The sequence below is a fragment of the Patiria miniata genome, unplaced genomic scaffold (assembly GCF_015706575.1).
Source record: "Patiria miniata isolate m_02_andy unplaced genomic scaffold, ASM1570657v1 HiC_scaffold_19, whole genome shotgun sequence".
Classification (NCBI taxonomy): domain Eukaryota; kingdom Metazoa; phylum Echinodermata; class Asteroidea; order Valvatida; family Asterinidae; genus Patiria; species Patiria miniata.
Genome location: NW_024037057.1, coordinates 8,102,663 through 8,122,064, shown reverse-complemented (window position 1 = coordinate 8,122,064; position 19,402 = coordinate 8,102,663). Strand labels below are relative to the sequence as shown.

At 40.8% G+C, this 19,402-nt stretch overlaps 1 protein-coding gene across 1 annotated transcript; it reads left to right on the top strand.

The window, feature by feature from the left end:
• The first annotated feature begins 608 nt into the window (after positions 1–608).
• Positions 609–6,502, top strand: LOC119725632. The gene is made up of 4 exons (XM_038197111.1): positions 609–715; positions 3,278–3,357; positions 4,665–4,795; positions 6,270–6,502. Exons 2-4 carry the CDS (start codon positions 3,315–3,317, stop codon positions 6,474–6,476), a joined length of 381 nt encoding a protein of 126 aa, XP_038053039.1. The 5' UTR covers positions 609–715; positions 3,278–3,314; the 3' UTR covers positions 6,477–6,502.
• Positions 6,503–19,402: the final 12,900 nt, after the last annotated feature.

The following is a 19,402-nucleotide window of genomic DNA, read 5'->3' as shown; positions in this document are numbered from 1 at the left end:
TTGCAAACCATGAAATCTCGCAAAAGTCTTAATTTTTCAACTGGCGATATGGACCAAACATTAGTCTCCTGCGCGTGTTTCACATGAAAACGAAGGGTATACTTTCCCCTATCTATTGAGCCTTGCCGTTTCTTTCGGCCTTTTTTAAGAATCGAATGTACACCTAAAAACTATCAGCCCTCGATTTTGTTGATAAAAAATGTGATTTTATTTGACAGACCGTAACAACACTTTGTATTTGTCAAAAGCAGTTATTTGTGGTATCAAAATCAAGCCTAAAAGGGACACATTTCCGTAGTGATTATTATTTCAAAACGCCGAAAAAGTTATTTTTGCGGCATTTTAGTAACCACGACGTTAGAAAAATTGTAGATAACCTTGGTCAGTGGTGGTGGTCAAAATATAAGTCAAGTGAACCGCGACGTTAAAAAAGAAATCATGCCGTCTATAAAAACGGCAACTTGTCCTTTGTAGATCACCAGCCGGTCTCACTAATATGGCGTCAAATTCGTACATAGTGCGGCTCTTTATTAGCTATCCAGTCTTTATATAGAGATCAGTGGGTCAAACAGGGCTGTGTGCGTGACTCGGCCACTGACCGTGGTCCCGTAATGTCCAATCAGTGCGCCGGAGCTTGGGTATATAAAGACGGGCGTCGCGAAGGTTAGCATAATTCCTGTCGATACGTCAGCATTTACAAAGGACAAGACCTAAGGTAAGGCTTACTTAAAAATGAGACCCCAAAAAACCTCCAAAACACTGCCGAAAACTTCTTAGGAAAAGGTTGAAAAGCAAAGTCTTATGATCAATATTTCGAATAGGCGCGAACTTTGGGGTTCTCTACGACCAACCAAAAGACTAATTGCGATCACCCAAAATCGAAACGTTATTTAACTAGAAGAGGTTGATTAAATTTGCAGTGGAACGATTTCAAGTTTGAGACATGTTCTACTCAAAATAACCGCAGTTGTTGTCATAGTGTAGGCATTATCCAGAGTAGCCTTTACAGGATGGCAAACGTCATCTACCTTGAGACTCAAACCATATGTGGAATGGATGGAGAATCTTTTATAGAAGAAATATGACACCGAGGGGAAGGGGGTGGATACCAAGTCTAAAAAGAAAGTGACCTGGATTAGTGATTGTTTTCGTAAAAAAAAACCAATCAAATTATACACCAATACAGTATTTCTTAAGAGAGCATAATTATTCTTCCATGCTATCAGAAGTTATGCGCGTTTTACTAAAATAAGCTATTTTTTTATAGCTGTCCATGAAGGTTACACCTCTTTGTTCCGACACCCCTATGTTCCGACTGCACATATTCCTATTCCTAACCCTAACCCTAACCCTAACCCTAATCCTAACCCTAACCGGGAGTAACACAATCTAGGTTGTCGGAACATAGGGGTGTCGGAACATAGGGGAGCAGTCACCTCCATGAAATGTCATTGTAAGCTGTTGAGCTCGTAGAACGGTAAATTATCAGTGGTGGACAGCTGAATTTTGTGATCCTTTCATTAAAATGGAAGTAAATTGGGAATTGAGTATGCAAATTACATGCAATATTCACAGTTACTAGTCAACAACATGTACTTTTTATCCCTCTGTTATTTTAATGAAATGGAGCGAGCAACATATATTTGGAATTTTTTTTTTCGGTCACTATCTTTTTGACTCACCCTGTATAATGTAGATAGATAGATAGATAGATAGATAAACTTTATTAAAATCCCAAACTGGAAATTACATGTTGTCGTCTCTTATTAAAAATATAAAAAATTCAACATACGCTACAATATTCAGAAAATAAATACACAATCACATCAAAACATTACAATTGCACACAGTATAAAGCACTGAAAATTTTAGAGCGTAAAAAAGCACATGTGAAATTAATGCAAAACCCATTCCCAAAGTAGAACCAGAATAAAGGACTAAGTATACAAATTATGTCAAAAACTGTGAAAACCCGTTGCTTATCAGATACCAGAATAAATTAATCCTTTGGATAAAAATCATCTTGTAAAATCATCGTTATGACACTTACTGGCCCTGCCTGTGAAAAATGAAGGATATCGGTTTGTGTGTGCAACCACTGGTCTCGGTCTACCGCTGCGTGGAATGATATTATCCTTAAATCGATTGTGGAGAGGATGCCCAGCATCTCCCCACACCAGTTGTAGCTTGTCACGCAGCCGTTGGTCGGTAGACCGTGTCCACTGATGGCAAACACTCACCGAGTATCCTACTAGCTCGTTTGATGGTATCGTCAATTAATTTGTTCACTTTCTTATCGGTATTTCCAGCCCAACATAAACAATTAGTCTATACACTACAAAGAACCGAGTTATAGAATATTGTCTTGATTTCCTTCCTGACATCAAATGAGTTCAGTTTCCTCAAACAGTACATTCTTGAGTTCAATCTTTTACCTACATGACTCACATGGTTGCTCCAGTCTAACCTATCATCAAAAACAACTCCAAGATATTTATACTCGGCAACACAACGTACGAATTTGAATGTAATCACCTTTTAAGTTTTATTCGAGCCCACAATGATTTGTTTTTGTTAAGCACAAAAATGAGTACACTGATCTCTCGTTGAAAAGTGTGCGTATAAAACCAAAACTAAAGGAGCATTCCAGAGAAAGAACCTCTACAGTTTGAACCACGGGCCTATGCTAATGCCCACTGAATGTTCTTAATCCATTGCCCATTTGGGTATTTTTCGTAATCTGTTGAGTTCCAATTGGACTGGGTCTCTTGGTTTTTATTAGACACTGTTATTTCCTTTCTTTCAACAACCTTTAGAAAGCTGCGACACGGGGAAAATATACATGCTACACATGTATGCACTCTATCATTACACTTTAATCAATTACGTACTATTTACAACCAAGGGCGGATCCAAAACACAATTTTTTGGGGGCCCCCAAAAAATTTGGGTCCCTCCAAAAAGTGGGTCAAAAAAATTACGGCGTGGGGTTCGGGGCCCGCTTAAGGGCCCCGAGAATTTTTTGGATTCTAGATGCTCTGTGGTGCGATCTGAGGCAATTTCTGACCACTTTAACCAATGTTTTTTTGAGGAAAAGATGGTGGTGTACTCATTGCCTGCCTTTAGTGCGATGTCACATTAAAAAAAAAAAATTGTTTCGGTTTTTTTTTTTTGGGGGGGGGCATGACCCCATTTGCCCCCCCCCCCCGGATCCGCCCTTGTTTACAACTTCAATCACAGAAATATATATGTATATTTTACCATGCTCTGTTAACAGGGACTTTACGTTGCTGCAAAACTTCACCTGCCTGACCATGCAGTGGACCATGATGCTCGTGTTGCTTCTTGCTTGCCTTGGTGAGTATGACATACACCATAACTAATTGACTCATACAAACGCAACTGTGGATCGGGGGGTGGGCGGGGGCAACGGTGCCATTCCCCCACCCACCCCCTCAGCCCCCCCCCCCCCCCCCCGCTCAAAAAAACCCCAAAAAACCACAACAACCACAACGACAACAACGACAACAACGACAACAACGACAACAACGACAACAACAACCTCCACCAACAAAGCTTTTTTTTTAGTAACTTAGCAAAAAGGTAGCCATTGTGTGCACTACCCATAAAACTCAACAACAGAAATACATTCACACCTGTTCCCCTTGCTTTTCATTTACAAATTTGGCCCGCGGAAAGATCTTTGGATTCACCATTTGGGGATCAAAAACTGTCCCCCCCTCCCTTTTCCCACAAAAATAACCAAATAATTTGATCTGAATCCGGCCTTGTACAAGCGACCCCAATCTGATTCTGTTCTTAGGACACTTATTCAAGGAGAATTATAAGTGAATTGTTTTTTCATATCAAAACCTTAGTTTGTGGTCAAAAGGAGCCCATGTAAACCGGCCAAAAGCACAGTACAGCCAGATGACCTTGGACATAGACATAAGATATGCACGTGTACAGTAAACAGACCCTACGTGCTCAGCCATGAGCAACAGCATATTTTATTGGACTTTAGATGAACAATTCTTTTGTAAATGATGTTGGGCGAGCCTTAACCTCAACCAATAACAATAAGGGTTATATTGTAAGAAAGCTGACGAGACGAAGAAAAATGACTCGGGAGAACTAAGCTCCCAGGTGGCGCTATTTAACGTTGTGATGATATAAATGGACCAGTTCTTGGCTGAACGCGTGGTTTACACACAAAACTGGGAGATTTTTGACTAAAAATGCAGTGTTCAACATCATTTTGGCAAGGGAAAATCAGTGTTTTATCCAGTTTTGTTTCATTTTCTGAAAGAATGTATTGTTAGGGTCACACTGTAGTAAGAACTAAGGTATACTCTGTCGAATAATGTAGTGACGGCGATAGATGCGAAAACGGGCCTGTTTTCGCCGTGTTCTCTCATAGAGGTTGCACATGAAAACCTGCCCGTTGGGTTAGTTCCCCAAAGGAATCCATATGAAAAGACGTTTTTAGAAAAAAAATTAAAACAATCGGCACTTTACTTTAACCATCAAATGTTTGTAATCAAGCATGGCTTGAATTCACATTATTCTGCTGGTAGCTAATTATTGTCTATAGTGAAACACACAATTGGAATTAATCTTTATTTTAAAAAAAAATGATTGAATGGCATTTCGTTTTACACCAGGTGTTGGCGAAGCCGTGACGGAGTGCTACGATTGTACTAGCTCCGATGCTGGGTGTGGTGACACATTCGATAAGGCAGCGCAAGCAAAATATCTAAAGCCTTGCACCACCGGTTTGACTGACGCTTGTTACGTAAGTGTTCTCTATAATTGTGGGACAAGAGGGCGGGTCGCGTCACCCATTAATATTGTGGGTATACGACTTTCAAAGTTTTGAGCCGTTCCTCAATCTCCAGCCTCAACTTTGGTGTAACGGTCTGAGTTATCCGTTATGCTGATCATTCTGGAAGGCACAAAATACACATGCGCCAAAATGACGTAGTGGCTGTTTTGTTTGTTGTCAGCTTTGTGTGCATTGAGATGACCTACTTTGATCATACATTAAGAGCTCAGACCCAAAGTTGCCTACGTGGGCCAAATCACGAGCTGAACGCCTAGCCTCCGAGTTGCTTACTATTTTGTAGTCAATGAACTTGATAGTTTGTGGAAAAAAAGAAAAAAAAAGAATGGAAGCCGTGCACAGCCTGTGAGCTCGTATTTCTCCAAATTCGATGAAATTCGGCCCTAATATTGTTCTATTTTGCAATGGAGCGCGGGCATCATTTTTCAAATTATCAAAATATGATCTCGGTAATTCTGTCCAACCCCCCACCCTCCCCCACGACCCCTCACAACGCGGGTGCAACACGCCTAGCCTGACCATTCAACTTGGTGCCCTTCATTGAACGTAATGAAATGCCCCGATTGGTCGAAATATGAGTTGCATTGTATGCGACTTTCGAGGGTTTTTTTTCCTGACTTCATTAATCAAGCCAAAAATGCTTCAGAAAATCAGCCCCAAGAATAGGGCTTAGACATATTGAGGCCACGTTTTGTTTACATTTTGTTTACATGTGCAAAAAAAAATGGGTAGAATTGCGTCAACGCAGACAACATGGTGTATCAAAAAACAAACTTATCCAAAAACAATGGGTTAGCATTATGTTAAAGTTGTGAATTTGAAAAATGTCAAAGTTGCTTCATCTTAAAGGGTAGTTCATTAGCTTTTCATTGATACCATATTTGCAGCATTTCAGTCATGGATGACCTTTTAGCGCATTGTCCACAGCAACTGCGGTTTCATCCGACAGCTGAATTACACGTACATTCAGCAAACTTGGAAAAATCTGTTTGTGGGCCTTAGTTTTGAAATAAATGGTGCTCGGTCATACGTGATTGATGAGTTGCAAATAATTATGGTGTTAATGAAATGGTTATGAACTACCATTTCAAGTGGAGCCACTTTGACAGTTTTCAAGTTTATAATTGTTCCATATAAGCCGGTTGTTTTTGGATTCTCTTTTTTTATACCTCTCTCGCAAAACGGAACTCGAAAAATGTGAGACAAACAAAACTTATTCCATAGGGTTGTCTATAAGGGGCGTGGCTAACTGGCAAACTGCTACAGGTCAATTGGCTAAGCAAACGATTAGTAAGTAAACCTGTATGCGAATGTCGCCGCCGCCGGGACCCCTCCCATGCAGCTCTTTACTTTGTGCATCGACAAGAACTTCACATATTTGATTGGTTTCTTTGGTTTAGTAACTGTTTTTCTTTCCACTTTCTAGAAAGGTAAGGTTAACGGGGTTGTAGCAATACGCAGCTGTATGTCGACTGCAGGATGTGCGTTTAGTGGAAACAACGATTGCTTTGAAGAAAGCTCCGATAACGTCGTCTGCTGCTGCACTGGAGATGGATGCAACAGCGCCACCACTCGTCAAGTCAGCTATGTCGCTTTGGCCGCCATGATGTTCGTAGCAAAGGCTGTGTTCTAAACGACATATGGCTACCTTGATAAAAAGTAAGATAGCTCACTATCTTTAACCCTAAAAGGGCCGGGGGGCGGAATCCGCCCCCCCCTCAACATTTTCCGTGATAGCCTCTAAAAAAAAATTTTTTCGCGACCCGAGCTGTTATGACTTTTTAGCCTCGAGCTTTGCGCATCTTTTGATACCAAAAACATAAAAATCGGACCACGGGTTGCCGCGTAGCAAATTTTTTTCCGGCGCTATGCGCCGTGAAAACTGAATTTTCGCATATACGTCGTGTACACCGAGCAGAATTGCCATTCGTACATAATTCGTGAATAATTAATTAGCCATAATTCCAAAACCCTTTGACCTATAGTCATGACATTTCTTGGGTATGTCAAGGAAGAGTTGCTCTATGCATGTATAGAGTTTCAAAATTTTTCGTCACTCGATGGCCGAGATCTTAGGGGGGGGGCCGAATCCGCCCCCCCCCCCCCGCTGAGAGATGGTCAAAATAACCCGGCCCTTTAGGGTTAAAGACTTATGCACACATAATTTCACACCTAATCTTAACAAAATTTCGAATCATATGATAAAAACACTGATATTGATTGATTTACAAACGCAATAGAAATTATTTAATTGCCCTTTCTTCCTCAGAATATGAGCCATGCATGCTTTTAATAATCAATGTAAAGTCGTTACTGATTTTTCAACTTTAAACAACTTGAGTAAATGATCTTTAGACGACATTGTAGATTTAATAATCACGCCACAAATTTGCTATTATTTACAGTATTTGAATTTATTCTTGATATAATGTGATAAATTAATGATTTATGACATTTGGAAGTTCATTTCAAATTTCGTACATTTATATATTTCTTTCTTTGTGTTAGGTTTCTCTAATGTGCTTCTTAAAGGTTTGGCTACTGTTCCTTTAACTGTCCTCTTTGTTGGATGTTGTCATGCAATGACCGCACTCAGTAGATTAGATAGCATCGTTGTTGGAGAGAGAATTCGATAGGTCGATTGAAATTGTTTGACAATAATCGATCATGCAATACATAGCTGACGCTTTGTTTTAAATTGATATGATCAGCGACATTAAGTCATCTCCGCATAAGAAACTGACGAATGAAAGCTCATGAAAAACATGCATTCTCAAGAAAAATCTGCAAAATCGGTTACCATGCATCTCCCTAGTGTCTCCAAAATGGTCAAAATCAAGAGGTTATACGATAGATTTTTGGTTATGGAATCGAGGAAAAAGTTTGTAAGGGTACCCAGTTTAGGCCAAAAGTAAAAAGTCTCCGGTTTCTGGTATGGAGCTTGCCCAAAAAGTGATGCGGCGACGCGACTTTTTTTTTTTTTACCTGATTTTTTTGCTTCAAATGTGTGCTGATGACTGCAAATGGTGCCCGACTAAACTTAGTGCAAATGGGAGTCCAGAGAGGCCACATAAAGCTTATTCTCGACCACAACCCAATCTAAAAACACGTTAAAATTGTGCAGCAGCAGTATTCCAGTCAAACCAGTGAGTTTGGCGGTTTTGGGACATCATCTTTCATTAAAAAAAAAACCTTTTTCATTTTGCCGACGCGCATGGCTACGGCGACGCGCGCGCATACCAGAAACCGGAGACTTTTTTTTGTTGGCCTTACCGTCTTAGGTTGCGATTGAAACTCCGGTGACTGCTTTTGGAAAGTTAACGCCTTAAAATTTTTGAAATATTTTGGAAATTGACCGTTATGCAATGTTCGAGGCTAGAATGTGGTCTCGTGCCATATTTAGTTTCTTATGCGTAGAATGAAAGTCTCACGAAACTCTTCAATGCCATTAAATTAAGTATAGAACAGTTTTTCCTAAACGAAGAACAGTACAACTTTGTGGAATTTTTTATTGAATACATTTTTAAAAATCTAGCATTGTAGATTACTCTTGTATGATGATTTTGCACTCAATAAATCGAGCAAAGCCTTATAAATGTTTGTCCTAGTATCAATGTTTAAAATGAATAATATTAATGACAAGATGGTCTCCCAATGGTCGACTCCACACTTTTTATATTATTACTGCATTTATATGTTTACATTGAGAGTTATGGTTTTTTTTGGCCAGGAAAAGTCATGGATATTCGAATAGTGAACCTTTGTCAAGTCTTGTACGAATATACCCTCGATATTAACTAGCAGTGTTGTAGTCGAGGCCACAACCTCCGAGGCCGAGGCCACAACCTTCGAGGCCAAGGCCGAGGCCGAGGCCAGCTATCAAAACACGTAATACAATATAATCAATAAAACAAGTCTAAGATTATGTTGGAGATTTAACATCTTTTTAGTTGAATTTACTGAGTTTTGGAGTGCCTGGCTTACAAATTTACAGCTTGCAATGGGTTTCCTCTTTTAGGGAGTCCGGCAAATTTTATCTTTTAAAGAAATAAATCTCAAGTTTTGTATCACTGAAAGAAAATTACACAACAAAATCAATGGAGTTTGAATCAGGCTCATAGGTGTTTGCCCTTTGGAGATACAACAATTTAAATGGCCAAATTTTGAGTTTCTATTCTGTAAGATTTACATTATTTACTTTTAGCATGTTTTATAAATCTTATTTTCGAAACCTATCAAAATGCTTAATATCATAGGAATCCCCATTAAATAAACAACAACTTGATTTTTGAATCAGGTTTTTACCACTCATAACCAAAAAGTTACGACGCCCCCGACCTTTGCACTGTCCAGGCGCGCGCTGAGCAAACACCGCGATGCGACCAGACAATGCCAGACGGCCCGCCGATACGCACGGGCAAAGCATAGTTCCAATCCCGCTCCACACAACGGTATAAGAGTCCACGCATTATCACTGTTTAAATACCGCGGTACCAGACAAAGTCTGGCAATGGCCAATCCCGCTCCAAACAACACGGCAACACGGAACATGCGTGCATGATATCACTCAGTTCATCAAATGACTATGAATGCTCGGATCATCCGATTTTTATCCAATGGCTTCGAAGAATTTTAAGATCATGGCAAGAGGTAGGGAGTCCAGAGGTTTTGGGCCGTATATCTGTAACCACGCAAAATTAGTCAATTTCAAACCGTGCTTATGCTTTCTAGTAAAACGTTTTACTATTAATTATTGATTGGCTACAACGGATTTTCTATTATTCAGCACAAAAGCTGGGGACGGTCGGACGACCAATCCCCCGGTTAATGTACCGATATCTCTCTGGTATTCACGTCCGTTAGAGTTTTCTTTCAGTGAGATATGGATGACGCAGGTTCAATGTGGCAGGGGAAACGAAAGTTTGTTTAGGGGGCAGATATCGCTAAAATCAATACATTTTATCAGTTAGACACAATGGGCTTTATAAAGGACTAACCCTCCCCTGTTTCGATTTCGAACACTTGAATTCCACAGTGATATCGTGCCGCCCTTAAGGCTTTGAATGAGGACCGAAGGTTCTTAAATTAGGGTACAACTTAGAATATTGTTTACAAAAGCCACTTCAAGTGTGGTTCCTGTGCGTCACGTCCACATTTTGCCGTTGTTGTCTTTTACGTTGCTTGACTTGACTTAGTTATCATTTGGAACTTTATACCCATTTGAAAAGAGTCTCATTGCCAGGTGGCGCGGGATTTGCTCCAACCCAGACGCGCTTCTAGAGCTTATATTTTAAGGGGGGGGGGGGCTTGCAGGAATGGATCCATAAATGTTTGCAGGGAGGCGTGCTGAAATTTAGACAGTTTTTTTTCTCCGGACACTTGGGCCTCTGAAAATCAATGGGGGGGGGGGGGGGGGGGGGGGGGGGGGGGGGTTTGGACATATTTTCAATGGGGAGCGCTTATAAAATCCTACAAACATGCACACTGTATGTATTTACCTAAAAAAAATTACGTTGTTGTTCAGCTGTTTTTCTGTTGGGGGGGGGGGAGTTATGTACCGATATCTCTCTGGTATTCACGCCCATTAGAGTTTTCTTTCAGTGTGATATGGATGACGCAGGTTCATTGTGGCAGGGGAAACGAAAGTTTATTTTGGAGGCGAATATCGCTAAAATCAATACATTTTATCAGTTAGATACAACGGGCTTGATAAAGGACTAACCCTCCCCTGTTTCGATTTCGAAACACTTGAACTCCACAGTGATATCGTACCGCCCTTAAAAGGTTAAGGCTAATTGGAATGAGGACCGAAGGTTCTTAAATCAGGGTACAACTTAGAATATTGTTTACAAAAGCCACTTCAAGTGTGTTTCCTGCGCGTCACATCCGTTCACGTGTTGCTGTTGTTTTTATTATGTTGCCTAACTTGACTTAGTTATCATTGGAATTTTATACCCATTTGAAAAAGAGTCTCATTGGGTGCGCCACTGGTGACGTCACCTTCTAACATTTCCTACTGCAATTTTTTATGGTTTTTTTGTGGGGTGGGGGGGGGGGCTAGAAAAAAGCCCCTCTAGCCCCCCGTACAAACGCCACCTCTAGCTATCAATAATTGATAGATAGAGGTGGCGCGTTTGTACGGAGGGCTAGGGGGGCTTTTGTCTAGCCCCACCCGCCCCCCCCCCCCCAAAAAAGGCAGTAGCAAATGTTAGAAGGTGACCACTCATTCTATTGGTCACTCATTCAAGTGACCACTCATTCCACTGGTGGCCAAACATGCTACTTTCCACTCACTCTACTGTCCAATCATTCTACTGGCCACTCATTCTACTGTCCAATCATTCTACTGGCCACTCATTCTACTGGCCACTCATTCTACATACCACTCATTCTATTAGCCACTCATTCTACTGGTGGCCACTCACTCTTAGACTGTCTGAACATTTTACTGGCCATCTGCATATTATGGATACGTGATGAGGCTGCTTGATTCCAATAGGTTGCAGGCCAGAATTGTGGCCCAAAATGTCCAATACGCCGCCGGCCAAATCACGTCAAATGCCGTCAAATTATCTGCTATATACCATTCTGAGGGTCATGAACTTGAGGCTTTGCAAAAAGAAGCCTGAACGCCGTGAGCAGGCATGCGAGCTTGTTATTTGGATGAAAGTGAGCCCTACAATTGCTCTATTTTGTAATGGAGCGTAGGCATCTTTTCTTTTCTCAAAATGGCGATGAGTTCTACACTACTTTTAGAGACGATCGTGTTTGAATGGTCATTTTGAACGTCGGATACCCCCACAAAATTGAACAGAAAATGAAAGAGGATGAACTAAGCTTTAATTTGATGTGTGTCTCAAACACCTTGGAAAATTGCCACTGTTAGTGAACGCATTTAACAATAGTGTTGCGCTTACATATTACTAAAGGCATATAGTCAAATTTTTCAATATATTTTTAATACATAGGTTGCATTTAAACTCTTATTGTTGTCCATTGTGTATAAAATGGTCCGTTTTTGACTTGGTTTTGGTTTTTAACCAGGTTTTATGTCATGTGCGCTGGCATGGATGTCCGTTTATGCATATTAAATTTTAATTTTGATCTTTAAGTTTTGTGTATTGTTTGACTTGTGTGTTTTGGTCCTCTTCTAGTGAGTTGGTGTAGGCATACACTAAAGACACGCGGATTCATGAAATACATTTCAAGAGTTTATCCCAAGTCTATCAATGAACCTTTTTTTTTCTTGGTCTTCTCGCCATGTTTGCCTTCATATTCGACATTTCCAGCTATCGTGCCTGCACATGTGCGGTTTTTGGAGGAACCTTTTTTCGTTCATCCTTAGAAAGTACGTAAATAAAAATAAAACTTTAAAAATGAACTTTACTCGCTGATAGCCAAACAACGCCTATTGACATTGAACTTGAACGATTTGCGTCAGTGTATGTAAACATTTCAAAGGTCGTGTACAATGGACTAGACGTTTTATCTTCTCCCAAACAATTTGCGGCTGTTTGAATCAGATTAAATTGGAAAATATGCACGTAGTAACAGTGTGTCGTTTGAATGGAGACTTTTTGTGAGACTTCACACGAATATTTCTTTAATGGAGTCTTGCATTGATTGATAAAGAGGCCAGACATCCCCCTATAGAAAAACATCTTCCCGGATGTGAAATCTTTACAGCAGGAAAATCATGGATCCACCCATGATATAATTTGAAGTCTTCTAGGAACTTACAAACCCTTAAGGGTCAAGTTAGCACACAGGCACATTGCAAATGATTATACATAATTTTGGAAGGATTAGGAACCAATGTCATGTAATTTAAAAAGTGGACCAACCAAATTAGAATTGTACCCTTTGGATGACATTGTTTCCTTCTCCCAAGTTAATATTTTAATCTATTAACTGTTTCCAGAACGAAAGCACGGGACCCTTTCTCAATCAATGCAAGACACCATAAAAGAAATATTCGTGTGAAGTCTCACAAAAAGTCTCCATTCGAACGACACACTGTTACTGCGTGCATATTTTCCAATTTAATCTGATTAAAACAGCCGCAAATTGTTTGGGAGAAGATAAAACGTCAAGTCCATTGTACACGACCTTTGAAATGTTTACATATACATTAAGGTCAATAGGCGTTGTTTGGCAATCAGCGAATAAAGTTCATGTTTACTTGTTTTATCTTTTATTTACGTACTTTCTTAGGATGAACGAAAAAAGGTTCCTCCAAAAACCGCACATGTGCAGGCACGATAGCTGGAAATGTCAAATATGAAGGTAACCAGTGCGAAAAGACCAAGAAAAAAGGTTCATATATATAGACTTGGGGAAAAAAACTCTTGAAATGTGTATTTCATGAATCCACGTGTCTTTAGTGTATGCCTACACCAACTCACTACAAGAGGACTAAAACACACAAGTCAAACGATACACAAAACTTAAAGATCAAAATTAAAATTTAATATGCATAAACGTACATCCATGCCAAGCGCACATGACATAAAACCTGGTTAAAAACCAAAACCAAGTCAAAAACGGACCATATTATACATAATGGACCACAATAAAGTTTAAATGCAACCTATGTATTAAAAAATATATTGAAAGCTTTGACTATATGCCTTTAGTAATATGTAAGCGCAACACTATTGTTAAATGCGTTCACTAACAGTGGCAATTTACAAAAACACGATTTTTTGGGGGGTCACTATTTCCCATAGATGATTATTCACTGTTGTTGCAATGCATTCAAACAGTGGAAATTTACAAAAAAAAAATCTTTTGTCACTTTTTTTTCATAGATGATTATTCACTGTTGTTGCAATGCATTCAAACAGTGGAAATTTACAAATAAATATCTGTTGTCATTTTTGTTTCATAGATAATTATTCCGGCTGCGTAAATGAATAACTTCTGTACGTATATTTAGACTTTAGACTCCATGGACTAATTAGGCCAAAAAAAAAAAATAAGTCGGTCTCTGGTCAGCGCGCGCGTCGATTTAATCATACGCGTCAATCTTTTTTTTCCCAAAATGTTCCGCGGTAGCTCGAACAGCGCCCTGTATTGCCGCACCTCCTCAATGTTTTTTTTACCAAAGAGCTCCAAGGAATGGGAAATAGCACCAAGGCAAATGATCGAGAGCACCAAGGCAAATTATGGAGGACACCAGTGTACATGAGGACACCAAAAAAGCAAAATAATACCCCACCTTGTCTGTACAATCAAAGCTTGAAGAAAAAAAAAAAAAAAAGCCGCGTCCCCGCGTCAATTTCGGAACTTCGGTCTGACCAGAGACCGAATATTTTTTTTTTGGCCTTAATAATGATATTGCCGCATCATGTACTTGGCAGCATTGAGTCAGCATGGTGATATATTCCATTGATTGTAGTCTGTTTACAAGCCGTCCATCTGGACAGACATGTGTCGCATATGAGCTCCGTGCACTACCAAAAGAGGGCGCACTTTTACCTAGCAACGACGTCCCATGGTCGGTACATTTCGCTCACCGTTCCTTGTGTGTGACGCGCGTACACACCAGGGGATTTGTTCTATGTACACGCAGTGGCCGCGCATCCCCAACTGTACTTCCTTTGCCGGTGAGGGGGTACTTGTGAACGGAGCGGATACCCGCCACAACGTGTGGTAAGTCATCACGTGATACTCGTGTTTACCCTGGTATACCGCAGTACCAGTTTGCTAGCAACAGAATAACGCGCTTACGATTACCATTTTGTGCTAACCGCTATAGCATAAAAATTCTGTGCTAATCCTGTAAGCAAAGAATACTCAGTTGCGGGATGTAGGCCTACGCATGCGCATAAAGCCGAAATTCATTGCGAACCCATGAAATACACTTACAGTAAACATAGAATTTGCTGTTATAGTAAGCAGGTTTTTTTTTTTGCTAACGGTAAGCAGAGCCAAGAAATTGGGCTCAGGACTCCGGTGACTGCTCGCGAATTGTTTTTCCCCGTAAGTGGGTTGCTCGTAACATATCATGCATAATTCAGTTTTCAATTGCTGCAGGACATTTAGGTTCTGGTTCTCTATTTTTCACCTTAAATAAACTTATCTCAACGATAAACTTAGACGATGAAATAGCGTCCTCTACATACCGGCTTAGTAGCTTAAAATCGCTTGCGAAGGAGCGGCTCCATGATTCGCGGAATAAAATTCGCTAATCCAGTCTGGAGCCCAGACTACCAGCGCGCTAGCTGGTGGGTACATCATGGTCACAGCTAGACCATTAAATAAACAGCAATAGACCCCAGTGATACGGCCACTTTTGAAATTCAGGAGGAAACACAACTCCCCAAGGTGTTTGAGACACACATGGAATTATAGCTTATTTCATCATCTTTTGTTTGTTGGTCAATATTTTGGGGTTGACCAATGATTTTTGGGAGAAAATTCCATCGTAAGATATTTACCCCTAAAATTAGTAATTGTAGCCCATCGCAATTTGGTAAAATGATGCCTAGCCTGCGCTCCATTGCAAAATAGAGCAATAGTAGGGTCCAATTTCACCCAAATCTAACAAAAATACTAGCTTGCAGTCCTATGTACTACAAGGGCGGATCCAGGGGGGGGGGGGGCCAAAGGGGGCCATGGCCCCTCAAAAAAAGAATGTGACATCGCAATAAAGGCAGGCAATGAGTACACCACCATCTTTTCCTCAAAAAAATTGGTTAAGTGGTCAGAAATTGCCTCAGATCGCACCACAGAGCATCTAGAATCCAAATTTTTTTCCGGGCCCTAGCGGGCCCCGAACCCCACGCCGTAATTTTTTTAGACCCACTTTTTTGGGGGACCAAAATTTTTTTTGGCCCCCCAAAAAATGGTGTTCTGGATCCGCCCTTGTGTACTACTTCCACTCTTCTTTTTTCACAAACCCTCAGTTCATCGCCCTAAAAATGCTGTAATAACGTAGAATGTTTTGGCCGGCGTCGGTAATTTCGGTCCGTTTACTAGACTGCACCCTTATAAAAGCAAGGCGCCCTCAATTGCACGGCAGCTTAGTGGTGAGTGCATTACGGATCTTCAAGGTCAGAACACAAATTGGGCAATATGGGCGGTAGTGATCATGAGTCCCTCACGCACGGCTGTTTCACACACATTAAAAGAGCGCCCTCGCTTGGTGAATTTTTGAGAGTTGGTTCTGGGTTTCCAAAAGTATGACGTCATTGTTTATAAAAAGAACGGCTCTTGAAATGACGCCTTCGAGAGCCCTCAGCCGACAGTGTGATCAGTGACTGACTGAGAATTCACGTCTTTCAATTTCACACATAAAAAACCGTATTTTCGGCAGTTTGGCATTGTTTCGAAAGCCCATCTGCTTCACGCCCCATGGATGAACTCTAATTTAAACTGAGGCTAAAGACATTGTGTCTGAAATATAGAGGGCGCTCTTCGTTTCCCACAGCCGGGGGAGAGAAAGGCCTCGACTGACTAAATTTGCTACTGCTGACAATAACACATGCGTCTATGAAGGCGGCTGAAGTCCATTCCCATAGGCGACAATGGTGTACCCGGCCATAACCAAGTAAGTCGGACGCAGCCAAATTCGAGCGATGCACAATGCAGTGCGCCACAACAGTTTTGCCAAGGAGAGTCCAGTTTTCAAGGTTACGGTCGACAAAACAATAGCCCATTTGAATGCGTGTCAGCCGACAACTTGAGTTATTTTGTACAGATTGTGACATATCATTCTGCCGCCTTACAAAAAACACTATACAGTAGTGATGAAAAGAAAGAAAAGAAAAGGGCAAACGTATACTCGAATCACACGCTTACGAAACTCCGGAAAAAGCAACAATATTTCAAATGTCCCGCGCTGTGAATTTGTGGAGCATCTCCCACAATGCAATGGGCAAAAATTAATTCTCCAGGACAAACTCTTGGTGGCGCACTGCATTGTGAATCGCCCGAATTGGCTTACTAATCCCTATATCCACTGAACTGGTCTATATAGACGATGTGGGGAACCACTTTTTTCCCGAGCTAGTTCCCTTTTTTTTCCTTTGCATTTCACTTGTCAAATGAATTTTCCTTTTAAATATCATAGATCCTGTGTTTTACCCTCGGGATGCAGACCAGTACTTAATCTGCCATAGACCCCAGTGATGAATAACCCCACTGCCAAAAATCAGGAAAGATACTCACAACTTTCCAAGGTGTTTGAGACACACATCAAATTAAAGCTTAGTTCGTCCTCTTTCATTTTCTGTTCAATTTTGTGGGGTATCCGACGTTCAAAATGACCATTCAAACACGATCGTCTCTAAAAGTAGTCCAGAACCCATCGCCATTTTGAGAAAAGAAAAGATGCCTACGCTCCATTACGAAATAGAGCAACTGTAGGGATCACTTTCATCCAAATAACAAGCTCGCATGCCTGCTCACCGCGTTCATGCTTCTTTTTTTTGCAAACCCTCAAGTACATGACCCTCAGAATGCTATATTATATAGCAGATAATTTGACGGCATTTGACGTGATTTGGCCGGCGGCGTATTGGACATTTTGGGCCACAATTCTGGCCTGCAACCTATTGGAGTCAAGCACCCTCATCACATATCTGTAATATGCAGATGGCCAGTAAAATGTTCGGACAGTCTAAGAGTGAGTGGCCACCAGTAGAATGAGTGGTCAGTACAATGAGTGGCCAGTAGAAAGATTGGCCGGTAGAATGAGTGGAAAGTAGAATGAGTGGCCAGTAGAATGAGAGGCCAGTATAGAATGATTAGACAGTAGAGTGAGTGTAAAGTAGCATGATTGGCCAACAGTGGAATGAGTGGCCACTTGAATGAGTGGCCAATAGAATGAGTGGTCAGTAGAATGAGTGGCCAGTAGAATGAGTGGCCAGTAGAATGAGTGGCCAGTAGAATGAGTGGAAAGTAGAATGAGTGGCCAGTAGAATGAGTGGCCAGTAGAATTATTGGCCAGTAGAGTGAGTGGAAATTAGCATGAGTGGCCAGGAATGAGTGGCCACTTGAATGAGTGGCCAATATAATGAGTGGTGTAGTAGAATCATAAATGCCTATACATTGTTTATGGCAAGTTACCTATTACACCAAAATGCTCTTTTCAAGGGACGTGTAAACATTAAACACACACACACAACCCAGAGACACACCCATACTTGTTTCACATGACTAGTGTGGACTTTCCATTGCTTTCGTGTAGTTAAGAAAAACCAGTGAAAAAAATCATTTTTCTCAAACTGTGAAAACTCTTTCAACCCAATTTTTTTTCTATGATTCCCTTTAGTGTTTCTCTTCATTCTGCTACAGATAAACCTAACCCAAAAATGCCTCTAAAACTGTTTTCCAGAAATGGGGAAACACTGTGTGGACGTGGGGCAAGTCCACACAACGTCGGTGCTACCTACATTATGTGGACGTCTTTTGTTCGGAAGTCCACACTGCGTATGTAAGACAAGCTCATTGAATACGTGATACAATTGTCCCGTCTGCATGGGTGTGTTTTTGTGTGTGTGTTTTTTTTTTAAATACTTGTTTATGTAAATGAAAATAGAAGAATATAATTATCATACCGATCAGCTCGGTAGATTGGCAATTGTTTTTTCTTCGGCAACAAAGTATACGCATGCCTGAAACATACCACATTGTGGAAATATTTAATTATATCGCGTAACATTTTGAGGTTTAAATTTCAAGCGAAAATCGAAGCAACACTGTGCTGGTGAAACCGTCTGGATTTTTTCATTGCCTTTTCATGAAGTGTTTGCTACTATAAAGTTCACACTGAGCAGGAAGATTGGGTTGTTTACTGTGTTGTCGTAAATGTGGAGGGCTTTTTACTTTCCAATAGACCTTTATCATACTGCCACCATTTCAGGCATGTTCCCTGTATCCAATAACAATATTGAATGATAATGTTTTTGTGCAAAAAGGAACCAGACTAATTTTTCCTTCCAGCCTCGCTTTGGTGGACGTGACGTTGATTTGATTGAGAAAAAAATCAAGATGGCCGCAACATGATAATGGTCTATTAACGTGGAAAAATGTGGAAATTATTAACAAGGAATGATCTTCCCACACGTGTCAATAGATTTCTCTTTGGACCTAATAAGTCATTTCACTAATAAATGAAAATTATACGTGCGCATAAATGGTCATGAGACAAGAAGCGAACGCGGCCCATTGAAAATGTACAGGGTGCAAACTTTCGGGTCATTTTCTCTAAAATTCTCCAGGATGACCCCCCCAGCTCTGTCAAAAAAAAAATATATATCATACAAATTCCAATAAAATAAGTCCCCCCGTGACACACCCCCCCCCCCCCAAAATTATACTGGTATAATGTCCGCCTGTTCATAATACGGTACACCATTCTGTAATCTAGTGTAATAATCGTCGAATTTGAACAGCGCCCCCTATTAAAATATGGTACCAGCCACCCCCCCCCCCCCCCCCCCCCCCCCCAGTTTTGGATTTTACGGAGGCCAAGAGTGTCCGGACAAAAAAACCTGGATCCGCCCCTGAGTAGGGTTTATGGTAGTCTGAGTATAACCCGTAATCCACGGA

Coding starts and splice junctions, on each gene's coding strand:
- LOC119725632 (XM_038197111.1), top strand. CDS start 3,315: ATGCAGTGGACCATGATGCTCGTGTTGCTTCTTGCTTGCCTTG. Junction 3,358..4,664: donor GTTGCTTCTTGCTTGCCTTG/GTGAGTATGACA, acceptor GTTTTACACCAG/GTGTTGGCGAAGCCGTGACG. Junction 4,796..6,269: donor GTTTGACTGACGCTTGTTAC/GTAAGTGTTCTC, acceptor TCCACTTTCTAG/AAAGGTAAGGTTAACGGGGT.